The 27214-nt window shown below is 52.2% G+C and overlaps 1 protein-coding gene across 1 annotated transcript in view; it reads left to right on the forward strand.

The window, feature by feature from the left end:
* The window catches only part of SDK2 (sidekick cell adhesion molecule 2), a 161183-nt gene that overhangs the window by 25805 nt on the left and 108164 nt on the right, over nucleotides 1-27214 (forward strand). Inside the window, exon 6 of the mRNA XM_068977528.1 lies at nucleotides 17614-17720. Within this exon, the coding sequence (XP_068833629.1) occupies nucleotides 17614-17720 (107 nt within the window). The remainder of the gene's footprint in view (nucleotides 1-17613; nucleotides 17721-27214) is intronic.

Below are 27214 nucleotides of genomic sequence, written 5' to 3' on the forward strand. Positions count from 1 at the left end.
CCGTGGTTTGCTGTTTCTGGGCTGGTCCCTCCTGCGTGCTCTCATGACGTTGCGTTTAGCGGGCGGTCAGCAAGGCTGGCAGGTCATGGCGAGGACAGCTGGGCTGCTGGTCTCTCTCTGTGGCTTACTAGCCTTCGTGCCATGGTGGTCTGGGGCAGTGGTCTGGGAGGGCAAACGTGGAAGCTGCAAGGCTGTTGAGCCCTGGCTTTGTAATGTTCCACCAGGTTCTGCGGGTGAAGTCCTGAGGCCAGGCCGGATTTAGGGAGTAGGGGCGGAGGGTAGCTGCCACATCCCGCCTGGAGTGGCTGCAAAGCTTTGAAGCGGCTGCCTGTCCAAAGAGGATGAGTAGAAGGTGGAGGCAAATCAGGCTAGACCCAGGCCAGAACAATCAGGGCTGGTGGGATGCTTTGTGGGACCAGCTGCCCAGGGTCTGAGCAGATGTTGGGAAGCGCAGGAGGTGGGGGCTCAGCTCTGGGCCTGGGGGCTCAGGGCAGCCGCCATCCTAGCTCCAACGCTGGATGGCATGGCAGCCGAAGCTCGGACGCTGCTCCTGGGGCTGGCAAGCAGGACAGGAGCGTTGTGCCAGGTGTTAGGAGACTGTTAGAGGGGCTGAGGGCAGAGCTCCTTTCTCCCAGGACACAGTGAGTAAATGACAGTAACATGAGTAATCCCAGTGGCAGCTAACTCTCAGCACGTGCTTGCCACCTGCCTCATGCCAGGCCCTGTCCTACTAAGCACGGCGGGTGAGATGTCATGTCACCCTTGCACCGTGCCTTCAGGTAGGGACCATGGTGTCGTGGTGAAGAGCACGGAGTCGAAGGCCCACTGGCTGTGTGATCTTGGACAAGTTGCTTAGTTTCTCTGTGCCTTGGTGTCCTCATCTTTTTCACCTGCCGAATGTGGATAAGATGAATTCTGATCTCATAGGATAGGTAAAGGGGAGTACATGCATTATTCTGTATGTAAAGTGGGTAGAACTGCCTGGTTTGCTTATGATAATTATTATTATTACCCTTGTTTTATGGCTGAGGAAATGGAGGCACAGAGAGATTTGGCAACCTGCCCAAGGTTACACAGCAAGTAATACATACAGACAGTCCACAACCCTCCTTCTTCCCCTGTGCCCACCACCCCGAGAGCTGTTGCCCCCCAAGTCCCCAGCCCAGCTCTGGACTCTAGTAGTTGTTCAAGCCTGTTTTCTGACTTCAGTGGCAGTGTGGCCAAGACTCTCCTAAAAGTAGATATAACCCAGAGAGCCGGGAGCTAGGGGAGGGCTCAGGGAGTGGGCACCTGCCCCGCTTGGATGCCTGAGCCTCGGGACTCAGAGAAGAGAGACACAGGGCCATCTGAAGCCTCACCCCAGGTAGACAGGAAGGGCATCCATCCTGACCCTGAGCCTGGTCTGGGCAGGAAGGGAGCGGGCAGCTCATCAGGCACCCCGCCCCCCTGCCCGAGCTGCCAACCGCAGGCACGGCGGGACGTCCAGGGACACCTCTGCCCAGTGCCCCCAACCTGACCTGGCCCAGCAAGCTGGAGGCACCCCAGGAGGACAGTGGTTCATCCTCCAGCCTCATCAGCATTCATTCAGTTCAGTTCAGTCACTCAGTCATGTCCGACTCTTTGCGACCCCATGAATCGCAGCACTCCAGGCCTCCCTGTCCATCACCAACTCCCGGCGTTCACTCATTAATCCCCACAAAATCTGTCCTGGGGAAATCAGGAGCCTGGTGGAGACCAGGGAGCGGGACTCAGCCATGCAGGAGGCGCGGGCTGGTCGGGCAGAGCATCCCCCACACTCTGTGCCCACAGGAGGCTCCTGCTTCAGCGAATGTTTCTACCATGCACATTGGCCCCGCCCTCCTTAGTATTAATTACGCATCATCCCTTGTGCCCATTAAAGTGGCCACAACAGTCACTTTTGCTGTAAAAGGAGCAAGTCCTTGTTCCCTCTCTCCCCTGGTATCCTGAGATGTCCGAGGGATGGCGGTGGCAGATGGAAATGAAGGGCCTGGTTGTGGGGCTGGGGAAGAGGGCCTTGCTAGGCAGGGTATGGCAGCAGGAGCAACATGTCCTCTAAGCTGCGGAGCTGGGGGCCCGCCAATACCAGGAGGACTATGGTTGTGCTGTTATTGTGGTCGTCGTTATCACTGCTGACACCAGAGCCTAACGCAGTGCCCGGCACTTTGTGGACTCTCCAGTCTGGGTCAAATGGTTAGTGGCAATGGCAGACTCATAAAGACGCATTTCTCAAGTGCTTACCAAATGTCAGACACTGAGTTTAGAGCTTCGCAGCCGGGTCTGCTAAAATGAGATAGAAACGATGGCAGACGTCAGCACACTGCAAAATCGTGCAGTTAAAAACCACAGGGCTAGTGGGGGGACTGGGGTGAGAGCCACACTCAAAACTTCATTGTCCTTGTTTACTCGCTAAGTTGTCCGACTCTTTTGTGACCCCACGGACTGTAGCCCACCAGGCTGGGATTTCCCAGGCGAGGATCCTGGAGTGGGTAGCCATTTTCTTCTCCAGGGGATCTTCCCGACCCAGGGATCCAGCTCTTGTCTCCTGCTTGGCAGGCGGACTCTTTACTACTGAGACACCTGGGAAGCGCACCCAAAACTTCATTAGGGACACATGGGGGAAAAAAGAGGAACGTGATGAGGGTGATTACTCACGCCCCCGAGCATTCAGTGGGTAAGAAATGCATAAAGGCCACAATAAATGTACTTAGCCTTCAAAAGGGCCTGAAATCTGCTCGCAGAAGTGGGCGTCGGTGGGTTGTAGCTGTTGAGTTATCATGAAGGGTGCAAGGAGGGTTGTCTGCAATGGAAAGAGGATTATAAGACCAGATGTGGGCAGGTGAGCTCGTAACACACCCATGAGCTGAGGCCCCCAAGGTGTGCGTGTCCCGGGAACTACGTGGCTCCATTCACCTGCGGGCAGGTTTCTGGATTTACTGAGTGTTTCTTGCAGACAAAAGCTCACACAGCAAATGCAAAGCTCAAGTTATGTTCCGATTCTCCCCTCATGTATCTGTGGCATCGCCACAAATGCATGGTAACAAAACAAGCCGCAGAACGGAACTACCTTCCCTCATATTTTCTTTTATTTATTTTTTTTTAACATTTATTTCTTTCTGTGCCTGCACTGGGTCTTAGCTGTGGCACTCAGGATCTTTGATCGTCATTGTGGCCTGCCATATCCAGTTCCCTGACCAGGGATCAAACCTGGGCCCCTGCATTGGGAATGTGGAGTCTTAGCCGCTGGACCACCAGGGAAGTCCTGCTCACATTTTTTATAAAGCAGCCGCCCTTATGTTGCCAGTTACACGGGTGGAGTGCCCCCGGCTTAAGAAGTTTCAGCCCCTTATCTAAGGCCCCTTGCTTAACAAGTGATGCAGGTAGGATTATAGTGAAAATCTGAGGCCAAAGCGGGATTCGTCCAGTCTATCACTCTTTGGGACTGCGTCAGACTCACTCTCAGACTGATTGCGTCAGACTCACTATCAGACTGTGATTAGAGTCGGAGTCATCTCACAGATGAGGACACAGGACTAAAGAGTCCTTTTGTCCTCGCCGGGATGGTCCTTTGTGAAATCTTACATTCAGACCTTCTGCGCTGTGGCCACCCGCCCTCACCTCCCTCCCTTCGCCCCCCCCCCCAACACGGGCCGTGACTGTCTTTGGGGACACAATTTGGCCTTCTGCACTGGCCGTCTCATTCACTCACTCAGGGAGCGTTCACTGAACATGTGCTGTTCCAGGCGTGACGCTTGGGGAGCACGGGTGCCTCCGGGACTCGCATACAAGTACACGGCTCGTTAAACTAAATGGTGAACCATGCACCAGGCAGAGCCCTGTGGCAGCCCAGAGGACGTTCAGGAAGGCTTCCTGGAGGCAACTTCCTAGCTGAAGGCAGAGGGGTTCCCCATGAGCTGGAGAGCAGCGTGTGGAGAGGTGACGGTGGTTGTATTCTTTAGACACAGCTGGAAGTTTGATAGAATTGGGGCCAAAGGGGAGCTCTGGGCTCTGGGGGCGGGGTCTCTACGAGCCTGATTCCCGCTGTTCCCGGACGCTGTGGGCGCTCCAGACACCTGTGCGTGTGAGCGAGCCCTGGGCCCCCTGCCCCTCTGCTCACCTGCGCCGTGGCCACCCCATCCGCCTGCGCGGGGGCGAGTTGAGGCCAGAAAAGAGGGATGCAGAGACTGGCGTCTTGGACCCAGCATCCCTTTATCCCCCACGTTCTGTGGTCAGAGGCAGGGGCCTCTCCCCCTTCCATCCACGGCGGCCCCACCTGCATCCACCCTGCAGGTGGATCCCACCCCAAACCCAGGGATTGAACCTGGGTCCTCTGCATTGCAGGCAGGTTCTTTACCATCTGGGTGTACATGAGTACATTTATGCGATGCGTATACACATGTGTATACGTGTGTGCATGGGTGTGGGTTGTACACATGTGTATATATATATAACACATGTGTGTGTGTTTGTACACATGTAAGTATATATACATCATGTGAGTGCATGTGGGTATGTGTGACTATGTGTGTACACACGTGTGTGCATGTGCACACGCACCCTCCCCCACGTGAGCACCACGCGTGCGTCTCTGGCATCTGATTTATTAACGAGGACAACACAAGGAGAGTGGGCCTATTATTTCTGGTGTCCTCATCAGCTCCTGACAGCTTTGTGGAATTGAAATATCTTATTTAATGTGAGTAAGAATCATTTTAAATATCAACCGTGACACTCAAGGACTCGAACCAAAAAGGGCATTCTGCATTTCCCTGTGTGCTGGAGAAGACACCGCGTGTTTTAGACAGTTATTTTCTCCACTGTCCGTCTTGTGTCTCTAAAAATCCAGTTGTCCATCCCAGCTCCTGTCTGGGTTGTCGCCATGCACCCTCCACCCCGAGCCAGCCTTTCATCTTGGAGGAGAGAGCTTCGTGACCAGGGTCCCTCAGGTTAAATCAGGATGGGTGGGTTCTGTGTGTCTCTCTTTCCACCCCCACCCTCCAGGCTCTTTCTGCACCACCTGCTCCTTTTAACTGGGAGGAAGTCAAGCTTCTCCCAGCCAGGAGATTCCTCACCTTATGAGGAATTTACTTGCATTTGCCTGATAATTCTGAAAAGATGCCCAAGAAACTAACAGTGGTTTCGTGTGTGTGTGTGTGTGTGTGTGTTAGGAGCTGAGGATAACCATGCACCTGGGGGCAGGGATGGGAGAGAGGTGCGCTGTGTCTTTTTCTTTTAGTCTTTGAATTTTAAACCCCAGGAATATATTTCCTATAATTAATAAATAAGTGCTCCTGTGCTGGGGCCTAGAGACAGGTAAATCCAGGTGTCCCCACACCCCTGCAGCTGTTCCTCATTGGATGGAAAGTGAGGTGACAGACAAGCCAGGAGGAGGGTACAAACAGGTGACCAAGAGGCTGGGGGGGGCAGCCTTTGGAAAAGGAGGGGTCATTCCTTTGCTGTCCCCAGTGTCCTTGAAGAAGGGGGCCAGGGGACAGGGTCTGCCAGAAACTGAGGACCAAGACAAAACCTTCTACCAGTAGGAAGGATGAGAAGGGACTTCCCTGGTGGTCCTGTGGCTAAGACTCCAAGCTCCCAATGCAGGGGCCCAGGGTTCGAGTCCTGGTCAGGGAGCTGTATCCTTCATGATGCAACTAACTCCCAAGACCCGACACAGCCACATAAGTAAATAATAAAAATTTTGAATTTTTTTTTAAAGGGTGAGGAAGCCAGCGGATATGGCAGATCCGCGGTGGGCGGCTGAGACAGTTGGGGTTCACTCCCACGGGGAGCCAACAAATTTTCCGGGGAACCTGTGCTCCCCTGCTGCTTGGCATGGCTGTCTTACTGTGTCTCACTCAGGTAGGGAGCAGGGTCCTTCCGCACCCTCTCCATCCTCTCCTCTGACCCTCTCCACCTCACCCCAGCGCTCTCCACGCCCCGCCAGTGACCCATCCATTTGCACCCTCGTGTGACAGGCATAGGCATGGCACCTGCCGTGTGCAAGGCACGTGAGTCCGGGGCTTACATCAGAGACAGCCATAATCAAAGCCACCGCAGTGTCCATCACCAGTGAGTGGATGAAGAAGATGTGGTATTTCCATGCAGTGGGACGCTACTTGGCCATGAAAAAGAGAGAAAATGTTGCCATTGGCAGCAACATGGATGGACTTGGAGGGCATTATGCCAAGTGAGATAAGCCAGAGAAAGACAAACACTATATGACATTACTTATATATAAAATCTAAAAAATAGTGAATATAATGAAAAAAGAAACAAGCTCACAGCTCTAGAGGCCGGTTACCAGTGGGAGAGGAAAGTGGAGAGGGGTAGCAAAGAAGTAGAGGATTAAAAGGGAAAAACTATCAGGTAAAAAATAAGCTACAAAGCGGGGCTTCCCTGGTGGTCCTGTGGTTAAGACTTCAGCTTTCAATGCATGGGGTTCAGGTTCGACCCCTGGTCAGACTGCTAAGATCCCACATACCCCACAGCCAAACAACCAAAACAAAAGCAATATTGTAACATATTCAACAAAGCCTTTAAAATGGTTCACATCAAAAAAACAAATCTTTAAAACAAGCTATAAGGATATACTGTACAACACAGGGGATAGAGCCAATATTTTATACTAATATAAATGGAGTACAACCTTTATTTTTTTAACTTTTTATTTTGTATTGGCATATTGTCGATTAACAACGCTGTGATAGTTTCAGGTGAACAGTGAAGGGACTCAGCCGTACAGATACATGTGCCCATTCTCCCCCAAATGGAGGATAACCTTTAGAAACTGAATCACTTCATTGTGCACCTGTGACTTCTATAATATTGTACAGGAGCCATACTTCAATTTTTTTAAACGGTGGCCATTTTTTAAGCTTTTTATTTTGTATTGGAGTATAGCCAGTTAACAGTGTTGAGATACTTTCAAATGAACAGCAAAGGGACTCAGCCATACATATACATGTACACGATAACCATTATTGTCCCCATTTTACAGATGGGAAAACTGAGGTTTGTGCCTTTCCATCACTTGCCCAGGTCAAACCCCTGAAAAGCGCAGAAGCAGATGTCAGGCCTAGTTTCCTCAACATCAGAAGCCCCAGCGCCCCCTCTAGTGCCAGGCAATCACGTGTGCGCCCTCCTCACAAAGCATTTCAGCCATCCCCTGCCCCTGGAAGTAACCTCGACAGGACTGGGCTCCTCCAGTTCCCTGCCAGGCCGGCAGCCGCAGGTGGGCGGGGCAGATAGAGCTGTGGGCATCCCGGGGCCCAGGAGAGAGCCCTGTGGGGCATGAGGAGCTGTCAGGGTCATTATCTTGGATGCTCCGATGCTGTGATGCCACCAGCCGCTCTGGATTTGCAAATCGAGATGCTGGCCAGCTGCCTCTTCCACCCACGGGGAGGCAGTCTGGGTGGAGCGAAGCGGGTTTCCCTGGTAGGAAAGGCAGTGGGCGGCACTGTTACTTTAAATAATATTGCCTACAAGCCAGAAATAGTTCTCCCAGGCAGGGAGGGGAGCACCAGGGACAGCTCGGGGAGAGGGGCTCCACCCCACACCACGGCCGACCACAGATGCGGGAATGAGGATGCCCACCCCCTCCCACAGAGGTGGCCGAGGTGGGGCCCAGAGCCAGCTCTCCTCCGCTGGTCTCAGGGAGGGGCAGACCCGCACCCACGGCTCTTCCTCAGGGCCCCAGGTGGGGCCTGGGGCTTCCTGGCTGAAGCAAAGGAACTCGTGCTTTACGCTGAAATCAACTTTTATTAAAGTTTAAATTTCACTACGCATCACCGATACCAGCAGACAAACCCCAGATCCAATGAGTCCCTGGTGTCTTTTTTATAATGTATACTGACATTATATGCTCAAAGTGCATTTTTTAATTTTATTTTTAAAATAAAAGCAATATATGCACACCATAAAGAACATTCTGATGGTGCAGAAAGACATAAACTCCAGAGGCAGAAGTTTACCTTCCTCTGAGTCTTCAATACTTCTCCCAAAAGGCAAGAGATGAAGAATCCTGAAAAATGTTTATGTCCAAGCCAGAATGGGTACGTGATTATTGTTGCTGTTTAATCGCCAAGTCGTGTCTGCAACCCCATGGACTGTAGCCCACCGGGCTCCTCCCGCCATGGGATTTTCCAGGCAGGAATACTGGAGTGGGTTGCCATTTCCCTCTCCAGGGGATCTTCCCGACCCAGGGATTGAACCTGCATCTCCTGCATCAGCAGGCAGTTTCTTTCCCACTGAGCCACCAGGGAAGCCCGTATATGTGATTGTGTGTGTGCAAATATATACAAATACACACTATTCCAGTTTACCTACACGTTATACAATTTACACTGTTCCTTGACTGTTTTTGGCTCACAAACTCAAAGTTCTTTTTATGATCCTAAACATTAGACTAAGGATTTGGCAGCCTGTATCAATAAATAACTTATCAAGAGATAAGAATACATTCTTTCATGTCCCTAATACTCAGCTGTGATATTATTTAGCTTTTTACTTTCTCATGTTTTTATTTCCATAAATATCCCCTGTCTCCAGCTTCGACTTCCTTTGCGTGCTTTGTATGTCTTGGAGGCTGTTCTGTCTTGTCCCATAGAGGTGTTCTTCGTTTGTTCTATGGCTATAGCGTTATTACTCGATTCGATTCCATTTCTGATGGATGTTTATGCTGCTTCTGGTTCTCATTTGTCTCTGCTGTTACAAGCAAACCGCAGTGAACATCCTCATACCTGGTTTTTGCCACATTTTTGTAAGTACAGATAAAAGGCCAGCTCCCTGGAGTCTAGCCTCAGGGTCAGAAGACTTGAATATTCTGATTTGGATCGATTCTGCCCCGAAGGTTGGACCAACTTACTCTGTCATCAGCCTATCTGTGGTCAGCCTCACCTCCACCTCGCTCTAGCTGTGGGTATAATCGTAGAAGAAAATTTGGTGCCATCTGAATACTGTCTTGTTTTGATTGGACTTTCTTTCATTGTGACACTGGCCGAGCATCTTTTTTGTGAGTTTGGTCATTTCTGTTCATTTTTCTCTCCCTGGTGCTTTTTAGTAGTATCTGATTCCGTTTTTAAAAATAGAGAGCTTTTCCAGTCAATCTCTCCTTCTATCTTCCCTGCCAGGTCACTTCATCGGTTTTAAGACCAGAACGGTTTATCCAAAGCTGTCATTCCCCCTCCCCCAGGGAGCCATGGGCCTGTGATGGGCCTGAGGGTGGGGGAGGGGGAGAACGGGAGATTTGCCAGAGCCTGGGTACCCGCTATCTTCCCAACATCACGCTGAGCACAGGAGTGAGGGACAGATAAGAGCTGTCACCAGGGGCAGAGATAAGAGACTCGGACAGCCAGGAGGTTCTGGGTGATACTGCTGCAGAGTCAGAGCAGGCTTAGCACACACCCACCTGTGAGTCTGGGGCTCATGCCGTCCCAGACCCGAATGTTGGGTCCTGTGTGGTCGAATGTCAGTGCTGCGGGCTTCCCGGGTGGCTCAGCCATAAAGAACCCGCCTGCAATACAGGAGACCCAGAAAATGTGGGCTCTGTCCCTGGGTCAGGAAGATCCCCCTGGAGGAAGGAAAGGCAGCCCACTCCAGTATTCTTGCCTGGAGATTCCCGTAGACAGAGGAGCGTGGCGGGCTACAGTCCATGGGGTCACAAAGAGTCGGACACAACTGAGAAACTAAGCATGCCTGCATGCACGTCAGTGTTGAGCAGGTTAGCAGCTGGGCTTGGAGTCAGAGAGGTTCCATGGGTCCCTGGCACTGCTTCTTACTGCCTCAGAAACCACAGGTCAATGATGGGTATTTCTGAACCTTAATTTCCTCACCTCTAAAGTGGGGGTATAGTAGAAGTATCCCCTCCATAGGGTTAGTAGCGTGATTAGGTAAAAAGACTCTCAAATTCAGACCTACTACCCTCTTCCCCATCCGCATAAAATGAAGGAAGTGAAGCTAGTGTCGTGGGCATGACACAAAATTTCAGATTAAAATGTGTTAAAATGGCTTAAGTGTTATTGGTCCATGATGTCCAGTAGTCTGGGAACTGCTGTGTGAGGTGAACAAATGAATGGAGAGACGCCCTGGAGGTCCGGGGGTTACGACTCTGTGCTTTCATTGCCAAGGGTCCAGGCTTCACACCTGGTCGGGGAACTGAGATCCCACAAGCTGTACAGCAAAAAAAGAGAGAGAGAAATGAATGAAAAGCGCTTAATACAGCATGTGAAGCACAGGTGGTGCTCAGAAAGTGGCAGCTGTTTCATCATCGTGAGAAGCTGATGCTGATGATGGTGCTGATGGTGGTGATGGTGGTGGTGATGGTGATGATGGTGGTGATGATGGTGGTGATGATTCTGATGATGGTGGTGATGGTGGTGATGACGGTGATGATGGTGGTGATGATTCTGATGATGGTGGTGATGATGGTGGTGATGATGGTAGTGATGACGGTGGTGATGGTGGTGATGATGGTGATGATGGTGGTGATGGTGGTGATGATGGTGGTGATGGTGATGATGGTGATGATGGTGCTGATGGTGGTGATGATGCTGATGATGGTGATGATGGTGGTGGTGATGGTGGTGATGGTGGTGATGATGGTGGTAATGGTGGTGATGACGGTGATGATGGTGGTGATGATGGTGGTGATGATGGTGGTGATGGTGGTGATGATGGTGATGATGGAGGTGATGGTGATGATGGTGGTGATGGTGGTGATGATGGTGGTGATGATGGTGGTGATGGTGGTGATGGTGGTGATGACGGTGATGATGGTGGTGATGATTCTGAAAATGGTGGTGATGGTGGTGGTGATGGTGGTGATGATGGTGGTGATGATGGTGGTGATGACGGTGATGATGGTGGTGATGATTCTGATGGTGGTGGTGATGATGGTGGTGATGACGGTGATGATGGTGGTGATGGTGGTGATGATGGTGGTGATGGTGATGATGGTGATGATGGTGCTGATGGTGGTGATGATGCTGATGATGGTGATGATGGTGGTGGTGATGGTGGTGATGGTGGTGATGATGGTGGTAATGGTGGTGATGACGGTGATGATGGTGGTGATGATGGTGGTGATGGTGGTGATGACGGTGATGATGGTGGTGATGGTGATGATGGTGGTGATGGTGGTGATGATGGTGGTGATGATGGTGGTGATGGTGGTGATGGTGGTGATGACGGTGATGATGGTGGTGATGATTCTGATGATGGTGGTGATGGTGGTGGTGATGGTGGTGATGATGGTGGTGATGATGGTGGTGATGACGGTGATGATGGTGGTGATGATTCTGATGATGGTGGTGATGATGGTGGTGATGACGGTGATGATGGTGGTGATGGTGGTGATGATGGTGGTGATGGTGGTGATGGTGGTGATGATGGTGGTGGTGGTGATGACGGTGATGATGGTGGTGATGATTCTGATGATGGTGGTGATGATGGTGGTGATGACGGTGATGATGGTGGTGATGGTGGTGATGATGGTGGTGATGGTGGTGATGATGGTGGTGGTGGTGATGACGGTGATGATGGTGGTGATGATTCTGTTGATGGTGGTGATGGTGGTGGTGATGGTGGTGATGATGGTGGTGATGGTGGTGATGGTGGTGATGGTGGTGGTGATGGTGGTGATGGTGGTGATGATGGTGGTGATGGTGGTGATGACGGTGATGATGGTGGTGATGGTGGTGATGGTGGTGATGATGGTGGTGATGATGGTGGTGATGATGGTGGTGATGACGGTGATGATGGTGGTGATGATGGTGGTGATGACGGTGATGATGGTGGTGATGGTGGTGATGGTGGTGATGATGGTGGTGGTGGTGATGACGGTGATGATGGTGGTGATGGTGGTGATGGTGGTGATGGTGGTGGTGGTGATGATGGTGATGATGGTGGTGATGATGGTGGTGATGATTCTGATGATGGTGGTGATGGTGGTGGTGATGGTGGTGATGATGGTGGTGATGGTGGTGATGGTGGTGATGATGGTGGTGATGGTGGTGATGATGGTGGTGATGATTCTGATGATGGTGGTGATGATGGTGGTGATGATGGTGGTGATGGTGGTGATGACGGTGATGATGGTGGTGATGGTGATGATGGTGGTGATGGTGGTGATGATGGTGGTGATGGTGGTGATGACGGTGATGATGGTGGTGATGATTCTGATGATGGTGGTGATGGTGGTGGTGATGGTGGTGATGATGGTGGTGATGATGGTGGTGATGACGGTGATGATGGTGGTGATGATTCTGATGATGGTGGTGATGATGGTGGTGATGACAGTGATGATGGTGGTGATGGTGGTGATGATGGTGGTGATGGTGGTGATGGTGGTGATGATGGTGGTGATGATGGTGGTGATGACGGTGATGGTGGTGATGGTGGTGATGGTGGTGATGATGGTGGTGATGGTGATGGTGGTGATGATGGTGATGATTGTGGTGATGGTGGTGATGGTGGTGATGGTGGTGATGATGGTGGTGATGGTGGTGATGGTGGTGATGATGGTGGTGATGACGGTGATGATGGTGGTGATGGTGGTGATGATGGTGGTGATGATGGTGGTGATGGTGGTGATGACGGTGATGATGGTGGTGATGGTGGTGATGGTGGTGATGATGGTGGTGATGGTGATGGTGGTGATGATGGTGATGATTGTGGTGATGGTGGTGATGATGCTGATGATGGTGATGATGGTGGTGGTGATGGTGGTGATGGTGGTGATGATGGTGGTAATGGTGGTGATGACGGTGATGATGGTGGTGATGGTGGTGATGACGGTGATAATGGTGGTGATGGTGATGATGATGGTGGTGATGACGGTGATGATGGTGGTGATGATTCTGATGATGGTGGTGATGATGGTGGTGATGACGGTGATGATGGTGGTGATGGTGGTGATGATGGTGGTGATGGTGGTGATGGTGGTGATGATGGTGGTGGTGGTGATGACGGTGATGATGGTGGTGATGATTCTGATGATGGTGGTGATGATGGTGGTGATGGTGGTGATGGTGGTGATGATGGTGGTGATGACGGTGATGATGGTGGTGATGATGGTGGTGATGATGGTGGTGATGGTGGTGATGGTGGTGATGACGGTGATGATGGTGGTGATGATTCTGATGATGGTGGTGATGGTGGTGGTGATGGTGGTGATGATGGTGGTGATGATGGTGGTGATGACGGTGATGATGGTGGTGATGATTCTGATGATGGTGGTGATGATGGTGGTGATGACGGTGATGATGGTGGTGATGGTGGTGATGATGGTGGTGATGGTGGTGATGGTGGTGATGATGGTGGTGGTGGTGATGACGGTGATGATGGTGGTGATGATTCTGATGATGGTGGTGATGATGGTGGTGATGACGGTGATGATGGTAGTGATGGTGGTGATGATGGTGGTGATGGTGGTGATGATGGTGGTGGTGGTGATGACGGTGATGATGGTGGTGATGATTCTGTTGATGGTGGTGATGGTGGTGGTGATGGTGTGATGATGGTGGTGATGGTGGTGATGGTGGTGATGGTGGTGGTGATGGTGGTGATGACGGTGATGATGGTGGTGATGGTGGTGATGGTGGTGATGATGGTGGTGATGATGGTGGTGATGATGGTGGTGATGACGGTGATGATGGTGGTGATGATGGTGGTGATGACGGTGATGATGGTGATGGTGGTGATGGTGGTGATGATGGTGGTGGTGGTGATGACGGTGATGATGGTGGTGATGGTGGTGATGGTGGTGATGATGGTGGTGGTGGTGATGACGGTGATGATGGTGGTGATGATTCTGATGATGGTGGTGATGGTGGTGGTGATGGTGGTGATGATGGTGGTGATGGTGGTGATGATTCTGATGATGGTGGTGATGACGGTGATGATGGTGGTGATGACGGTGATGATGGTGGTGATGATTCTGATGATGGTGGTGATGGTGGTGGTGATGGTGGTGATGATGGTGGTGATGATGGTGATGATGGTGGTGATGGTGATGATGATGATGATGGTGCTGATGGTGGTGATGATGCTGATGATGGTGATGATGGTGGTGGTGATGGTGGTGATGGTGGTGATGATGGTGGTAATGGTGGTGATGACGGTGATGATGGTGGTGATGATGGTGGTGATGATGGTGGTGATGGTGGTGATGACGGTGATGATGGTGGTGATGGTGATGATGGTGGTGATGGTGGTGATGATGGTGGTGATGATGGTGGTGATGGTGGTGATGACGGTGATGATGGTGGTGATGATTCTGATGATGGTGGTGATGGTGGTGGTGATGGTGGTGATGATGGTGGTGATGATGGTGGTGATGACGGTGATGATGGTGGTGATGATTCTGATGATGGTGGTGATGATGGTGGTGATGACAGTGATGATGGTGGTGATGGTGGTGATGATGGTGGTGATGGTGGTGATGGTGGTGATGATGGTGGTGATGATGGTGGTGATGACGGTGATGGTGGTGATGGTGGTGATGGTGGTGATGATGGTGGTGATGGTGATGGTGGTGATGATGGTGATGATTGTGGTGATGGTGGTGATGGTGGTGATGGTGGTGATGATGGTGGTGATGGTGGTGATGGTGGTGATGATGGTGGTGATGACGGTGATGATGGTGGTGATGGTGGTGATGGTGGTGATGATGGTGGTGATGATGGTGGTGATGACGGTGATGATGGTGGTGATGGTGGTGATGGTGGTGATGATGGTGATGGTGGTGATGATGATGATGGTGGTGATGATGGTGGTGATGGTGGTGATGGTGGTGATGATGGTGGTGGTGGTGATGACGGTGATGATGGTGGTGATGGTGGTGATGATGGTGATGATGGTGGTGATGGTGGTGATGGTGGTGATGGTGGTGATGGTGGTGGTGATGGTGGTGATGGTGGTGATGATGGTGGTGATGGTGGTGATGATGGTGATGATGGTGGTGATGGTGGTGATGATGGTGATGATGGTGGTGATGGTGGTGATGGTGGTGATGGTGGTGATGGTGGTGGTGATGGTGGTGATGGTGGTGATGGTGGTGGTGATGGTGGTGATGATGGTGATGATGGTGGTGATGGTGGTGATGATGGTGATGATGGTGGTGATGGTGGTGATGGTGGTGATGGTGGTGATGGTGGTGGTGATGGTGGTGATGGTGGTGATGATGGTGGTGATGATGGTGGTGATGACGGTGATGATGGTGGTGATGGTGGTGATGGTGGTGATGATGGTGGTGATGATGGTGGTGATGACGGTGATGATGGTGGTGATGGTGGTGATGGTGGTGATGATGGTGGTGGTGGTGATGACGGTGATGATGGTGGTGATGATTCTGATGATGGTGGTGATGATGGTGGTGATGACGGTGATGATGGTGGTGATGGTGGTGATGATGGTGGTGATGGTGGTGATGGTGGTGATGATGGTGGTGGTGGTGATGACGGTGATGATGGTGGTGGTGATTCTGATGATGGTGGTGATGGTGGTGGTGATGGTGGTGATGGTGGTGGTGATGGTGGTGATGGTGGTGATGGTGGTGGTGATGGTGGTGATGGTGGTGATGGTGGTGGTGATGGTGGTGATGACGGTGATGATGGTGGTGATGGTGGTGATGGTGGTGATGATGGTGGTGATGATGGTGGTGATGATGGTGGTGATGACGGTGATGATGGTGGTGATGATGGTGGTGATGACGGTGATGATGGTGGTGATGGTGGTGATGGTGGTGATGATGGTGGTGGTGGTGATGACGGTGATGATGGTGGTGATGCTGGTGATGGTGGTGATGATGGTGGTGGTGGTGATGACGGTGATGATGGTGGTGATGATTCTGATGATGGTGGTGATGGTGGTGGTGATGGTGGTGATGATGGTGGTGATGGTGGTGATGGTGGTGATGGTGGTGGTGATGGTGGTGATGGTGGTGATGATGGTGGTGATGACGGTGATGACGGTGGTGATGGTGGTGATGGTGGTGATGGTGGTGATGATGGTGGTGATGATGGTGGTGATGATGGTGGTGATGACGGTGATGATGGTGGTGATGATGGTGGTGATGACGGTGATGATGGTGGTGATGGTGGTGATGGTGGTGATGATGGTGGTGGTGGTGATGATGGTGGTGATGGTGGTGATGGTGGTGATGACGGTGATGATGGTGGTGATGATTCTGATGATGGTGGTGATGGTGGTGGTGATGGTGGTGATGATGGTGGTGATGGTGGTGATGGTGGTGATGATGGTGGTGATGGTGGTGATGATGGTGGTGATGGTGGTGATGATTCTGATGATGGTGGTGATGGTGGTGGTGATGGTGGTGATGATGGTGGTGATGGTGGTGATGATGGTGGTGATGGTGGTGGTGATGGTGGTGATAATGGTGGTGATGATGGTGATGACGGTGATGATGGTGGTGATGGTGGTGATGATGGTGGTGATGATGGTGGTGGTGGTGATGATGGTGGTGATGGTGGTGATGATTCTGATGATGGTGGTGATGGTGGTGGTGATGATGGTGGTGATGGTGGTGATGGTGGTGGTGATGATGGTGGTGGTGGTGATGATGATGGTGATGGTGGTGATGGTGGTGATGGTGGTGATGATGGTGGTGATGACGGTGGTGATGGTGGTGATGACGGTGATGATGGTGGTGATTCTGATGATGGTGGTGATGATTCTGATGATGGTGGTGTTGGTGATGGTGGTGGTGATGGTGGTGATGATGGTGGTAATGGTGGTGATGGTGGTGATGATGGTGATCATTGTGGTGATGATGGTGATGATTGTGGTGATGATGGTGCTGATGGTGCTGATGGTGGTGATGGTGATGGTGACGGTGGTAGGCTCATATGAGAACTCATGCAAAAGAAATCTTGGCAATGCCTACAAATAGGTTGCTCTGTTCCAGGGTTGGCATAGCCTGGTGGCAGGGTGCAGTGAGCTTGTTCCCAGTCAGTTGGGTAAGGCTGAGGACACCCAAGAGTAGGGGAGGCATCCTAGGCACCAGCCCCTGGACCCTCAGAGGCTGCTGCTGGGCTAGTCACTGCCCAGATCAGCAGGGAGATCATGGGGTGGGGGCCAAGGGAACTAGCCCCTCCATACCCAAGAGCACCCACCACCTGCCACGTCTCACTGCCAGAAGCTCCTCGCAGACTGAGCCTGGCCTCCTCCCTGCCCCCAGCTGGGTGAGTGCACCGCACACCTGCTCTCCAGCTGCCCTCCTCCCAGGACCAGACTTTGCAGCTCTGGGGCCAGTAAGGTGCTCCCTGAGAGCATCCCCTGGGGCCCCCTTGTGTTCATGCACTCTGGCCATGGGGCCACACGTACAGAAAGCCACGCAGCCTGCCCAGGTGGCTTTGCCCGGATGGCATCTGGAGCACAGGCCTGCTCCTAGGCACCTGAGCCAGAGCCTTTGGAAGGGATCTTCTTACAGGACCTTGCTGTGAGCCCCATGGTACAGCTGAGGGCTCCCTGGCGCCCTTGGTCATGGAAGAGGGTGATGTGGCAACCTCTGACCCCCAGTTTGACCCTGCGTCCCCGCGGCTGCCTGACTTGCTCACTGGCTGTCTCGTCTGCCCCCAGGTACGTGATCACCAGCCTGGACCGCACCCACGCCGGCTTCTACCGCTGCATCGTGCGCAACCGGATGGGCGCTCTGCTGCAGCGACAGACGGAGGTCCAGGTGGCCTGTGAGTACCGCGTGGGGCCGGGGAAAGGGGGCCCGTGAAGTGGAGAGCGTCTGCAGGGTCTTTGCCCACCGGCCACACGCTAGGCAGAGCCAAACCCCAGCCTTGGCCTTCCATTCTGGTGGGTGCTCGTGGAGGCCCTTCCCGCTATCCGGGCTGGTGCCGTCCACTTACAGCGGACGGAACCAAGGCTCAGGCTCTCAAAGCCACACTGCTGACACATGGCACACCTCTGCTGGCTGTGAGTCCAGCACTCCTTTATTTATTTTTAATAGCTGTGCCAAACGTGGGATCCTAGTACCCCTCCCAGGGATCAAACCTGTGTCCCCTGCGTTGGGAGGGCAGAGTCTTAATCACTGGTCGACCAGGGAAGTCCCCAGCACTCTTTAGAAGGGACCAGTTGCTTCTTTTTTGAAAAGGAGGCCTGCCACCTGCTTTGAAGGTCTCCTCTGGGCTTGGCCTCCAACTTGGGGAATCTTCATAATGGCAGACTTCCCCAGGGTCTTCTTGGCAGATTTCCCAGGATCCCCCCTCCCCACCATGACCTTCCCAGGTGGTGCTGGTGGTAAAGAAGCCGCCTGCTTCTTTACCGGTGCAAGAGGTGCAGGTTCGACCCCTGGGTCGGGAAGATCCCCTGGAGGAGAGCATGGCAACCAACTCCAGTATTCTTATCTGGAGAATCCCATGAACAGAACAGCCTGGAGGGCTACAGTCCATGGGTCCCAAAGAGTCGGACACGACTGAGGAGATGTGGCACGCACACGCCCCCACAACCTGGAATTTTCCATCGTCCAGCTTGCCCAGCCCTGAAGCAGTAAGAGCTTGGAGGTCCCCACAGTCTCGGGAAGCGCTGCCAGATGCCTCATGGTGGGTCTCAGCTCTCTAAGAGGGAGAGGGGAGGTGAGCAGTCAGAGTTCCTGGAGGGAGCAGAGGGTAAAGGAATAGGCCTTCGCTGAGCCTTTCAGGTGACAGCCTCCCCTCGTTGCCACCAGGACCCAGAAGAACGTCCTCAGATGAGGGGTGAGAGAGAAGCCTCAGAAGAACCCATTGCACCAATCAGCTCCACCCGCACCCCCGACCATGACTCAGTATCCCCTTTGCAGACCCCACAGGCCCCGTATGCTAGAAATAAGCCTCAGTGTGGGCCGTTTCATTCTGGGGTTTTTAGGGGGAGACATCTAAGGTTGCCCAATGGGCCATGGGAGTGTGGGAAACCTTAATGAGCCCTGATTTTTTTTTTTACAAAGAAGACCCCCTTGAGACTTCCCTGGTGATCCAGTGGTTAGGCATCTGAGCTTCCAATGCAGGAGGGGCACAGGTTCAATCCCTGGTTGGGGAACTAAGATTCCACATGCCGTGGGGCATGGCCAAAAATAAAATTTAAAAATAATAAAAATTTTAAAAGAAAGTAGCTTGCCTTCTAAAAAAGAAAAAAACTAAAGATAGCCCCTCATGCAGGGCCCACTAGGGCTTGACTCGGATTTACCGCAGCAGAGAGCTTGCTGCTTTGGAGGGAAGCAGGAGAGAGAAGTCGAGAAGGAAGCCTTAAGTGAGGCGAGGAGCGTTTACAATAACTATGGAGAGCAGCCGTCATCAGAAGCGGAGAACCGGCTGTCCCGTAAATCAGCACTAAGGACACCTCGGCTTCCTCAGAGGAGCGGGAAAGCCCTGAATTAAAATGACAGGTCAGGGCTGCCGGCTGGAGGGCTCCCACGGAGCTCCGTTTAGCGGGTTCCCAGAACCCAACGGTGCAGAGGCAGCCATGGGTCGGCCACAGACAGCCTAGGAGTGTGTCTGTCTGTGTTCGAGTGTGGGTGTGCTTTCATGCATGTGAGTGTGCAAATGTGTTTTTGGATTGGTCTGCCTCTTTGTTCACCTGTGTGCAGCTGAGGGCTGTGCCTGGTCTTCGTTGCAGCACATGGGATCTTTAGTTGCAGCATATGAGGTTTTAGTTCCCCGACCAGGAATCAAACCCCCGTCCCCTGCTTTGGGACCAGCAGACAGAAAGTGCTGACAGAGGGCTTCAGGGTTCTTCACGTGCCAGGTCATGACCCTCGTGGGGATGGGGAGAGGAAGCGTGGATTCCAGCCCTGATCTAGCCGCTGACTAGCTTAGGGCTCTGGGCACCTGGGGAATGGAGGGGTTGCAGGTGGAGAAGGAAGCACAACCTCCGTCCCCCTGGAAAGGTGAGCACACACCCAAGACCCTGCAAAACAATCAGAGCCACAGGTCCAAGCTGGACAGCGCGTCCCTAAGGAGATGCCGAGGAACCACAGAGGAGCCTCCCAACCCCCCACCCTCCAGTGTCGTGCAAATGTCTTCCCTCCGTGGGTCCCTGGGGGCAGGTCTCCGAGGTAGGAAGGTGTGTCCCGGGAGCTACATCTTGAGAGGGGGAAACAGCCTCAGAAAGGTCAGAGGACTGGACTTCCCTGGTGGTCTGGTGGTTAAGACTCTGCCTTGCAATGCAGGGGACGTGGGGTCAATCTCTGCTCAGGGAACTAGGAGCCCACGTGCTGCCCGCGTCACAAGTAGGGGATCTATGCCCTGCAACAAAAGATTCCACCCGATCAAGGAAGGTCCCACGTGCTGCAACTGACAGCCGATGTGGCCGAATAAATTAAAAAAAAAAAAAAGTGAACTGGGGACAACCCAAGGTCCCACAGCTGGTATTTCTACCATCTTCCTCCTCCTTCCTCCCCCCATCAACCAAAGACTGGAGCGTGGACCCAGCCATGGACCCACCCAAGAACAAACATTGAGCTCAAATTCCCCTCACCTATCCTTTGGCTTCCCTGGTAGCTCAGAGGTAAAGAATTCACCTGCCAATGCGGGAGACCCCGGTTCTGTCACTGGGTTAGGAAGATCCCCTGGAGAAGGGCATGACAACCCACTCCAGTATTCTTGGCTGGAGAATCCCATGGACAGAGGAGCCTGCAGGCTATAGCCCGTAGGGTCGCAAAGAGTCGGACGCGGCAGAAGCGACTGAGCAAGCAAGCACGCACTTATCCCTGGCTGTGTGACCTTGAGCTAGTTACTTAACTTCTCTGTGCCTTCGTTTCCTCATTGTAAAAAAAGGAATGCTACTGTTAGTGCCTACCTAGCTGGGCTGTCATAATGAGTAATCAGTCAGTGCATACAAGGAGCTTTCCTGTCAGTCAAGTGGTTAAAGACTCCTTCTAATCAAAAGGTGTGGGTTTGATCCTTGGTCTCTGGAGGGAAGATCCCACACTCCTGGAGGCCAAAAGACCAAAACATAAAACAGGAAAAATTGTAACGAAATTCAATAAAGATTTTAAACAATCAGTGCACACAAACCATCATGAAAGGCCCCCAGCCCGGAGAACCCTCGGGGTGGACGAGTACATTTTCTTCTCTGCCAGGCCAACCAGGGAAGGCTTCCTGGAATAGGCATCCACAGCCTTTCTCTTTCTGTCTGATCTCCTCTGCTCTCCAGGGCTGGGACTAGGGTGAGGCGAGGAGAATGGAAAATTTAAGGAGGCACACCCTCTCAGGGACTCACCGTCTGCTTGCAGGACCCTGACAGTGGGTGCCACCTTAAATCGTTCCCCTCCCCCACCCATCGCAGTCCTGGGGCTCTCCCGGGCCTGCATCTGTCTGTCCCTCCTGTTTACACTGTCACCCAGGTGCTTGCCGTTCTGAGGATGGGTAGGGTACGGATGCTTCTCCAGACCCCGCATCTTCCCTTCTTACCAGTTCTGCCCCCCAGGGTGGGAGGGTTTTGTCCTGGGGGTTCAGCAGAGGGGTTGGGTCAGATCAGGCCCGGCAGGCCCCACCCCTGGCTCCCACCCCCCACTTTCCAAAGAAGGGCTGTGAATCGGGTTCTAATGGGAAATTAATAAGGCAGCTGTGCTAACCACTAATGATGATGGCAAAGTCGTTACAAAAAGCTTGTTTACGTGTTTTTAATTACAGCAATTAGAGAGAAGTCGATAAAACATCGCCCCCCACCCCCATCTCCCGTGTTGGCCCCACCCTGAGTCGCTTTGTTTTTGTGAAGCTGCCATAAATTTCTGGCATGCAGCAAGTGGATTAAATGGCTGAGAAGGTTGGGAGAACCTTCTGGAGTCGGCATCCAGCTTTCGTTCCATTCAGTTCAGTTCAGTCGCTCAGTCGTGTCCCACTCTTTGCGACCCCATGAATCGCAGCACGCCAGGCCTCCCAGCTTCCATAGGCTGCTCTTAGTCCTCCTCACCTGAGCAATGTCCTGACGGTATCCCAGCCTCCCTGGGTGGGCGATGGCTCAGACTTGGAACCCCCAGCCCCAGCAACAAGCCCCGCCTACCCATCACAGGGCCGAGGGCTCCTGCTCCCTGTCCTCCGAGGCAACTTAGCAGCCCCTGTGCAAAATGAGAGCTGAGGGCATCAGCCCCACTGTCCCGTGGGCTGGGGTTGATGTCCAGAATGCCAGCGGTCGGCCCATTCTTCTTAATCCTCAACCTGAGTGGACTGTTAAATGTGGAAGAAGGGAGGAGATATGGCTGAGGAGGTGGGGCCCTGGGGACAGAGGGTGACATTCTCAAATGCAGCTGGATGTTTGGATGTCACTTAGGATGCAGTGGAAGTCGTGGATGGTTGGAGTCAGAGCCATGACTGGATGGAGAAATAGCAGCCTCATAAGAAACACTCACAACCACAATGAAGTACCGTCCCATGTCCACCAGACAGGCAAAAACCAAAGAGCCTAGCAAGACCAGGTGTTAATAGAAACTCCCACCACTGCTGACGGGAGTGTGAATTGGCAGATTGATGCGAATCTGGAAAACAGCTTGGCTTTATCTCATAAGATCGATGTGTGCACAGCCTACAACCCTTCCACCTTTAGGCACATCCTCTTGAGATTCTCTCAGCGACGAGTGCTAGCAGGCCCACACGAGACTGTTCTTAGCAGGACACCAAAACATCAATAACAAGCCCGCCTGCGGCAGCACCACACTGTCTTGATACACGGACACCCAGGCAGCTCTGAGGATGACCAAGCCAAGTACAAGGACAGAGGTGGAGCCCCCAACAAACACATTGCAGAGTGGATGACATACAAGATAATCCAGAGGGCTTCGAAACAGGCTAAATTATCCATAAAAGTGTTCAAGGATGCATCTATATGCGGGGAAACTCGAAAGAAAGAGAGCAATGGTATAATGGACAGAGCATCCAAGATGGCAATTAGACCTCTGGGGGGCGCGGCAGTGATGAGAAGGAGGCTGTTGGGGAGGAAGGTGAGGTTGGTTTGTCTTCTCTTCCTTAAACTGGGTGGTGGGTTGTTGTTGCTGTTATTGTCCAGTCGCTAAGTCGTGTCTGACACTTTGCGACCCCATGGACTGCAGCACGCCAGGCTTCCTTGTCCTTCACCATCTCCTGGAGTTTGCTCAGACTCACGTCCATTGAGCCATCCAACCATCTCATCCTCTGTTGCCCTCTTCTCTTGCCCTCAGCCTTTCCCAGTGGTGGCTATGTGAGCATTTATTCTTCTTCTTTGAACTATTCGTAAAATTATATTCACTCTTTTTTTTATGCATGACATACTTCATGATGAAATTGTTTTAAAAGTGGGACCTCCCTGGTGGTCCAGTGGTTAGGGCTCCACGCCTCCCCTGTAGGGGGCACGGGTTCGATCCCTGGTTGAGGAACTTAAGATCCCACATGCTGCATGGCATGGCCAAAAAAAGTTATTTAAAAATAACTAAAGTTATTTAAAAGTTATTTTAAAATAGCTAAAAGCGGTAAATATACTCTGAAGTGGAATGCATGCTTTACAGGACCTTTTAAGATAGAACAAAGACATTAGGAATAATTTTTAGGCCCCGTCTAGCTGGGCCCCAGGCCTATACATCTTTGCTCTCAGGGAAATTCCTAGGGCATTAGATCAGAGCTGCAAGGCACGGTATGCTTTATTCACCAGCATGCATCGCCAAGAGGAAGTGCAGTAAATAAATCCTTGTGTTTCCACCTCAGTGGGAGTGAGTTTCCCTAGGAGATCCTGGACCCCCAGCTCCACCAGCGTGCACTTCTCTCTAGCCTTTCCTTGAGCAGCCCCCTTGCAGCTGGTGTTCGGGACACACATACCTGTGCCCTGGGTCCCATGAGCAGAGACAAGGGGCTCCCTGGGAAGACCTAGCAAGCCCAGGTGGCAAAGTGAGTGGAGAGAATCAGGAGGGTTCGGGGGTCTCAGAGCCACAGCGAGGGGAGATTGTGAGATGGAAAGGTGGATGGGAGCAGCAGCGGCAAGGCTTGGACCAAGGTCAGCTCTGCCCGCCCTTCACCCGTCCATCCTGCCGTATGTACATAGTCACCTGTGTCTCCATCCCTCCCTTCCTCCATCCCTCCATCCAGCCACTCATCCATCTATTCCACCGTCCACCCACGGCACAAACCCACCAGCCGACCCCACAGGCGCTTTTTAAATTCTCTCTAACTAGCTCTTCTCTCCTGCCTCCTAGTCTTCACGCATTCTCCTCCTCCTGGACTTTTACGACTGCCAACCACACAGGGGCACACGCACACGCGTGCGGCTCACACCTACCCTTTATATAGCGCTGCTTTAAAAAGCCTTCCCCCCCGCCGCCTTGGTGGCTCAGCAGTAAAGAATACACCTGTGCGGCGCAGGGGACGCAGGTTCAATCCCTGCTCCAGGAGGACCCCACGTGCCGCGGAGCGACGAGGCCAGGAGCCACAGCTGCTGGATCCCCACGGGCCCTAGAGCCCCTGCCCCCCAGCTGGAGCAGCCACCGCCACGAGGAGCGCCCGCTCGCTGCGGCTGGAGAAAAGCCCGCCCGCAGCGCAGACCAGCACCGCCGAAAACCAGACAGAAACCGTTTTTTAGACAAAGCCTCCCCCACCTCCCAGTAGATAAGGGAGACTTTCTCTGATGCCTCCTCTCATAGAGGAGCCTTGTTTCTCCGCCCTAACTGTTGTCGCAATGTGCCGCTGCGGGGCTGCCGGTTGCTGTTCTTGTGATTTTTCCCCTAACCCTGCCGTAAGTTCCCAGCACCTGTCGCAGAGCCTGCCTGACCCACGGAGGGGACTCGGCACTGTCCGTGAGAGTACTGGGTGACTTGTTAAACGCGTATTTATTTGACTGCCCTGAGCCTTAGTTGCAGCATCTGCAGTCTAGTTCCCTGACCAGGGATTGAACCCGGGCCCCCTGCTTTGGGAGCCAGGAGTCTTAGCCACTGGACCACCAGAGAAGTCCCGGTATTTGATGAGTTTAGAGAGAAACTGCTGTGTGCAGAGTATGGGGCCAGGTATCTTAGAAGGATTTCCTCATGAATATAATTAAATAGAACTGCCTCATGAAGATTTCAGTGTCGCAGAAAGGGATAAAGAAGGTGTATGAAGAAGTTGAATGCAGGGGCTAAGTCGTGGAGGAGGCGAGGGCATGCCAAGACAGGGGGCGAGTCCGGACGCTCGCTGGCCGCTGGCCGGCCCGGCCCTGACTGCTCAAGCTGGATAAACCACTCTATCTCCATGAGCTTTAATTTCCTCACTGACGAAATGGAGCTAATAAAACCCGAGAGAGAAGAAAGAAACACTATTACCATGAAATTGCTTTAAATTGTTCAAATATATCTTCAGAGTTCTGTGAAAAGTTTTTTAAATAGATAAAATTATTGTGAAGACTGAAATCAATGTGATTTATTGATGCAATTTTTTTATAGACAGAGCCAAGTAATAAAAATTAGTGAACAACTAGAAGATGCGCATTTAGGAAAACTGAGCTTTGTCGTATTACTATGCAGATGAAATGAAAAATCCATGTGAAGTCCAACTAGAAAGAAACCTGGTGTAGGGTCAGCAACTATTTGGGTGGCGGAGGGAATCTTTGTTGGAGAGGTTGATGTTAAAACTGTGAAAAATGCATAGGATTCCAGTATTCTGATACAATGAATATTAGACCCAGTTTCACCACTTTAATATACTCTTCCTGTCTCTATGGCTACATAACAAATTAACCCCAGACGTCAGGCACTGCTCAGTCACTCGTCATGTCCAACTCTTTGCCACCCCATGGACTACAATCTGCCAGGCTCCTCTGTCCATGGGATCGTCCAGGCAAGAATACTGGAGGGGTTTGCCATTTCCCTCTCCAGGGGGTGGACCGCAATTATTTGTCTTGCTCACAGATTCTGTGAGTCTGGACAGAACATGATGGGAACAGCTTGTCTCTGCTCTTTGATGACTGAGGTCTCAACTAGAAGACCCAAAGGCTAGGGACTAAAATTACCTGAGGGCGCTCATGTTCAGTCACGTGTCCAGGGTTGATGCTGGCTGTCGTCTGGGACTTCGGATCCTCTGCACAAAAGCTGTTCCTGTGTCCGTGTGGGCTAGACCGAGTTCCCTTACAATGTGGCAGCAAGATTCCAAGCAGGAGTGTCCAGAGAGCCAGGTGGAAGCTATATCCTACTGATGACCTAGCCTGGAAAGTCACATAGCATCACTTCCAGCATATTCTACCAGTGTACTCACAGATCCCTCAGATTCAAGGGGAGGGGACATGGCCCCCACCTCTCAGTGGGAGGAGTGTCAGTCACAGTGTAAGAGGGGCGTGTTGGATGGGGGTAAATATTGGTGCAGCCAGCTTTTTTAATTGAAGTATAATTGGCGCACAATGTCGTGTTTCAGATGTACAGCTAAGTGATTGACTTATATATGCATATATATATATATGGGCTTCCCTGGGAGCTCAGCTGGTAAAGACTCTGCCTGCAATGCAGGAGACCCCGGTTCAATTCCTGGGTTGGGAAGATCCCCTGGAGAAGGCCATGGCACCCCACTCCAGTATTCTTGCCTGGAAAATCCCATGGACAGAGGAGCCTGGCAGGCTACAGTCCCTGGGGTCGCAAAGAGTGAGCCATGACTTAGTAGCTGAGGATGAGCACAACATAAATATACACATTCTTTTTTGAAATAAATAAGCCTCTGCTGTTAGAGTCGAAGCCCACCCTGACGCCAGCAGGCAGGTGGGCAATCAAGCCTTCCCACCTGCATCTCTGCCGTTCTCCTCCGGGCTGATGAAACATCAGAGCTGGGACCCATGGCTCCCTCTCTGTCTGCTGACGGGGTAGACATGCTTCTAAGGGAGCAACATGATGTTGTGTTGACACGTCTGTGTAGGCTCACACACAAGGGCCAGGAAGCTGGCCCCCAGAAGTGCCTTTCACCCCACACCTAAACCCTTGCCACAGTACAGGGCAGGGGACCAGGGACAGACTCCGGGGTCTGAGTTCACATCCTGCCTCTGCCCCATCCCAACCATGTACATGCTATTGGACACGTCAACCAGCGTGTTTCAGATGGTTTTTTTTTTTTTTTCCATTGTAAACTCTTTGAAATAATGACTGACGTCTCCTGGTTGTTGAATGAGTCCACTGATTCATGGACACACAGGCGTAAATGGATATAAAGCCCAAAAGCACCAAGCGGAGCACACCGTCGTGAGGGAGGGGGTGAGGGGGCCGCGTGAGGTGGTCCAAACGCGG

Source organism: Capricornis sumatraensis, chromosome 8 (genome assembly GCF_032405125.1).
Source record: "Capricornis sumatraensis isolate serow.1 chromosome 8, serow.2, whole genome shotgun sequence".
Classification (NCBI taxonomy): domain Eukaryota; kingdom Metazoa; phylum Chordata; class Mammalia; order Artiodactyla; family Bovidae; genus Capricornis; species Capricornis sumatraensis.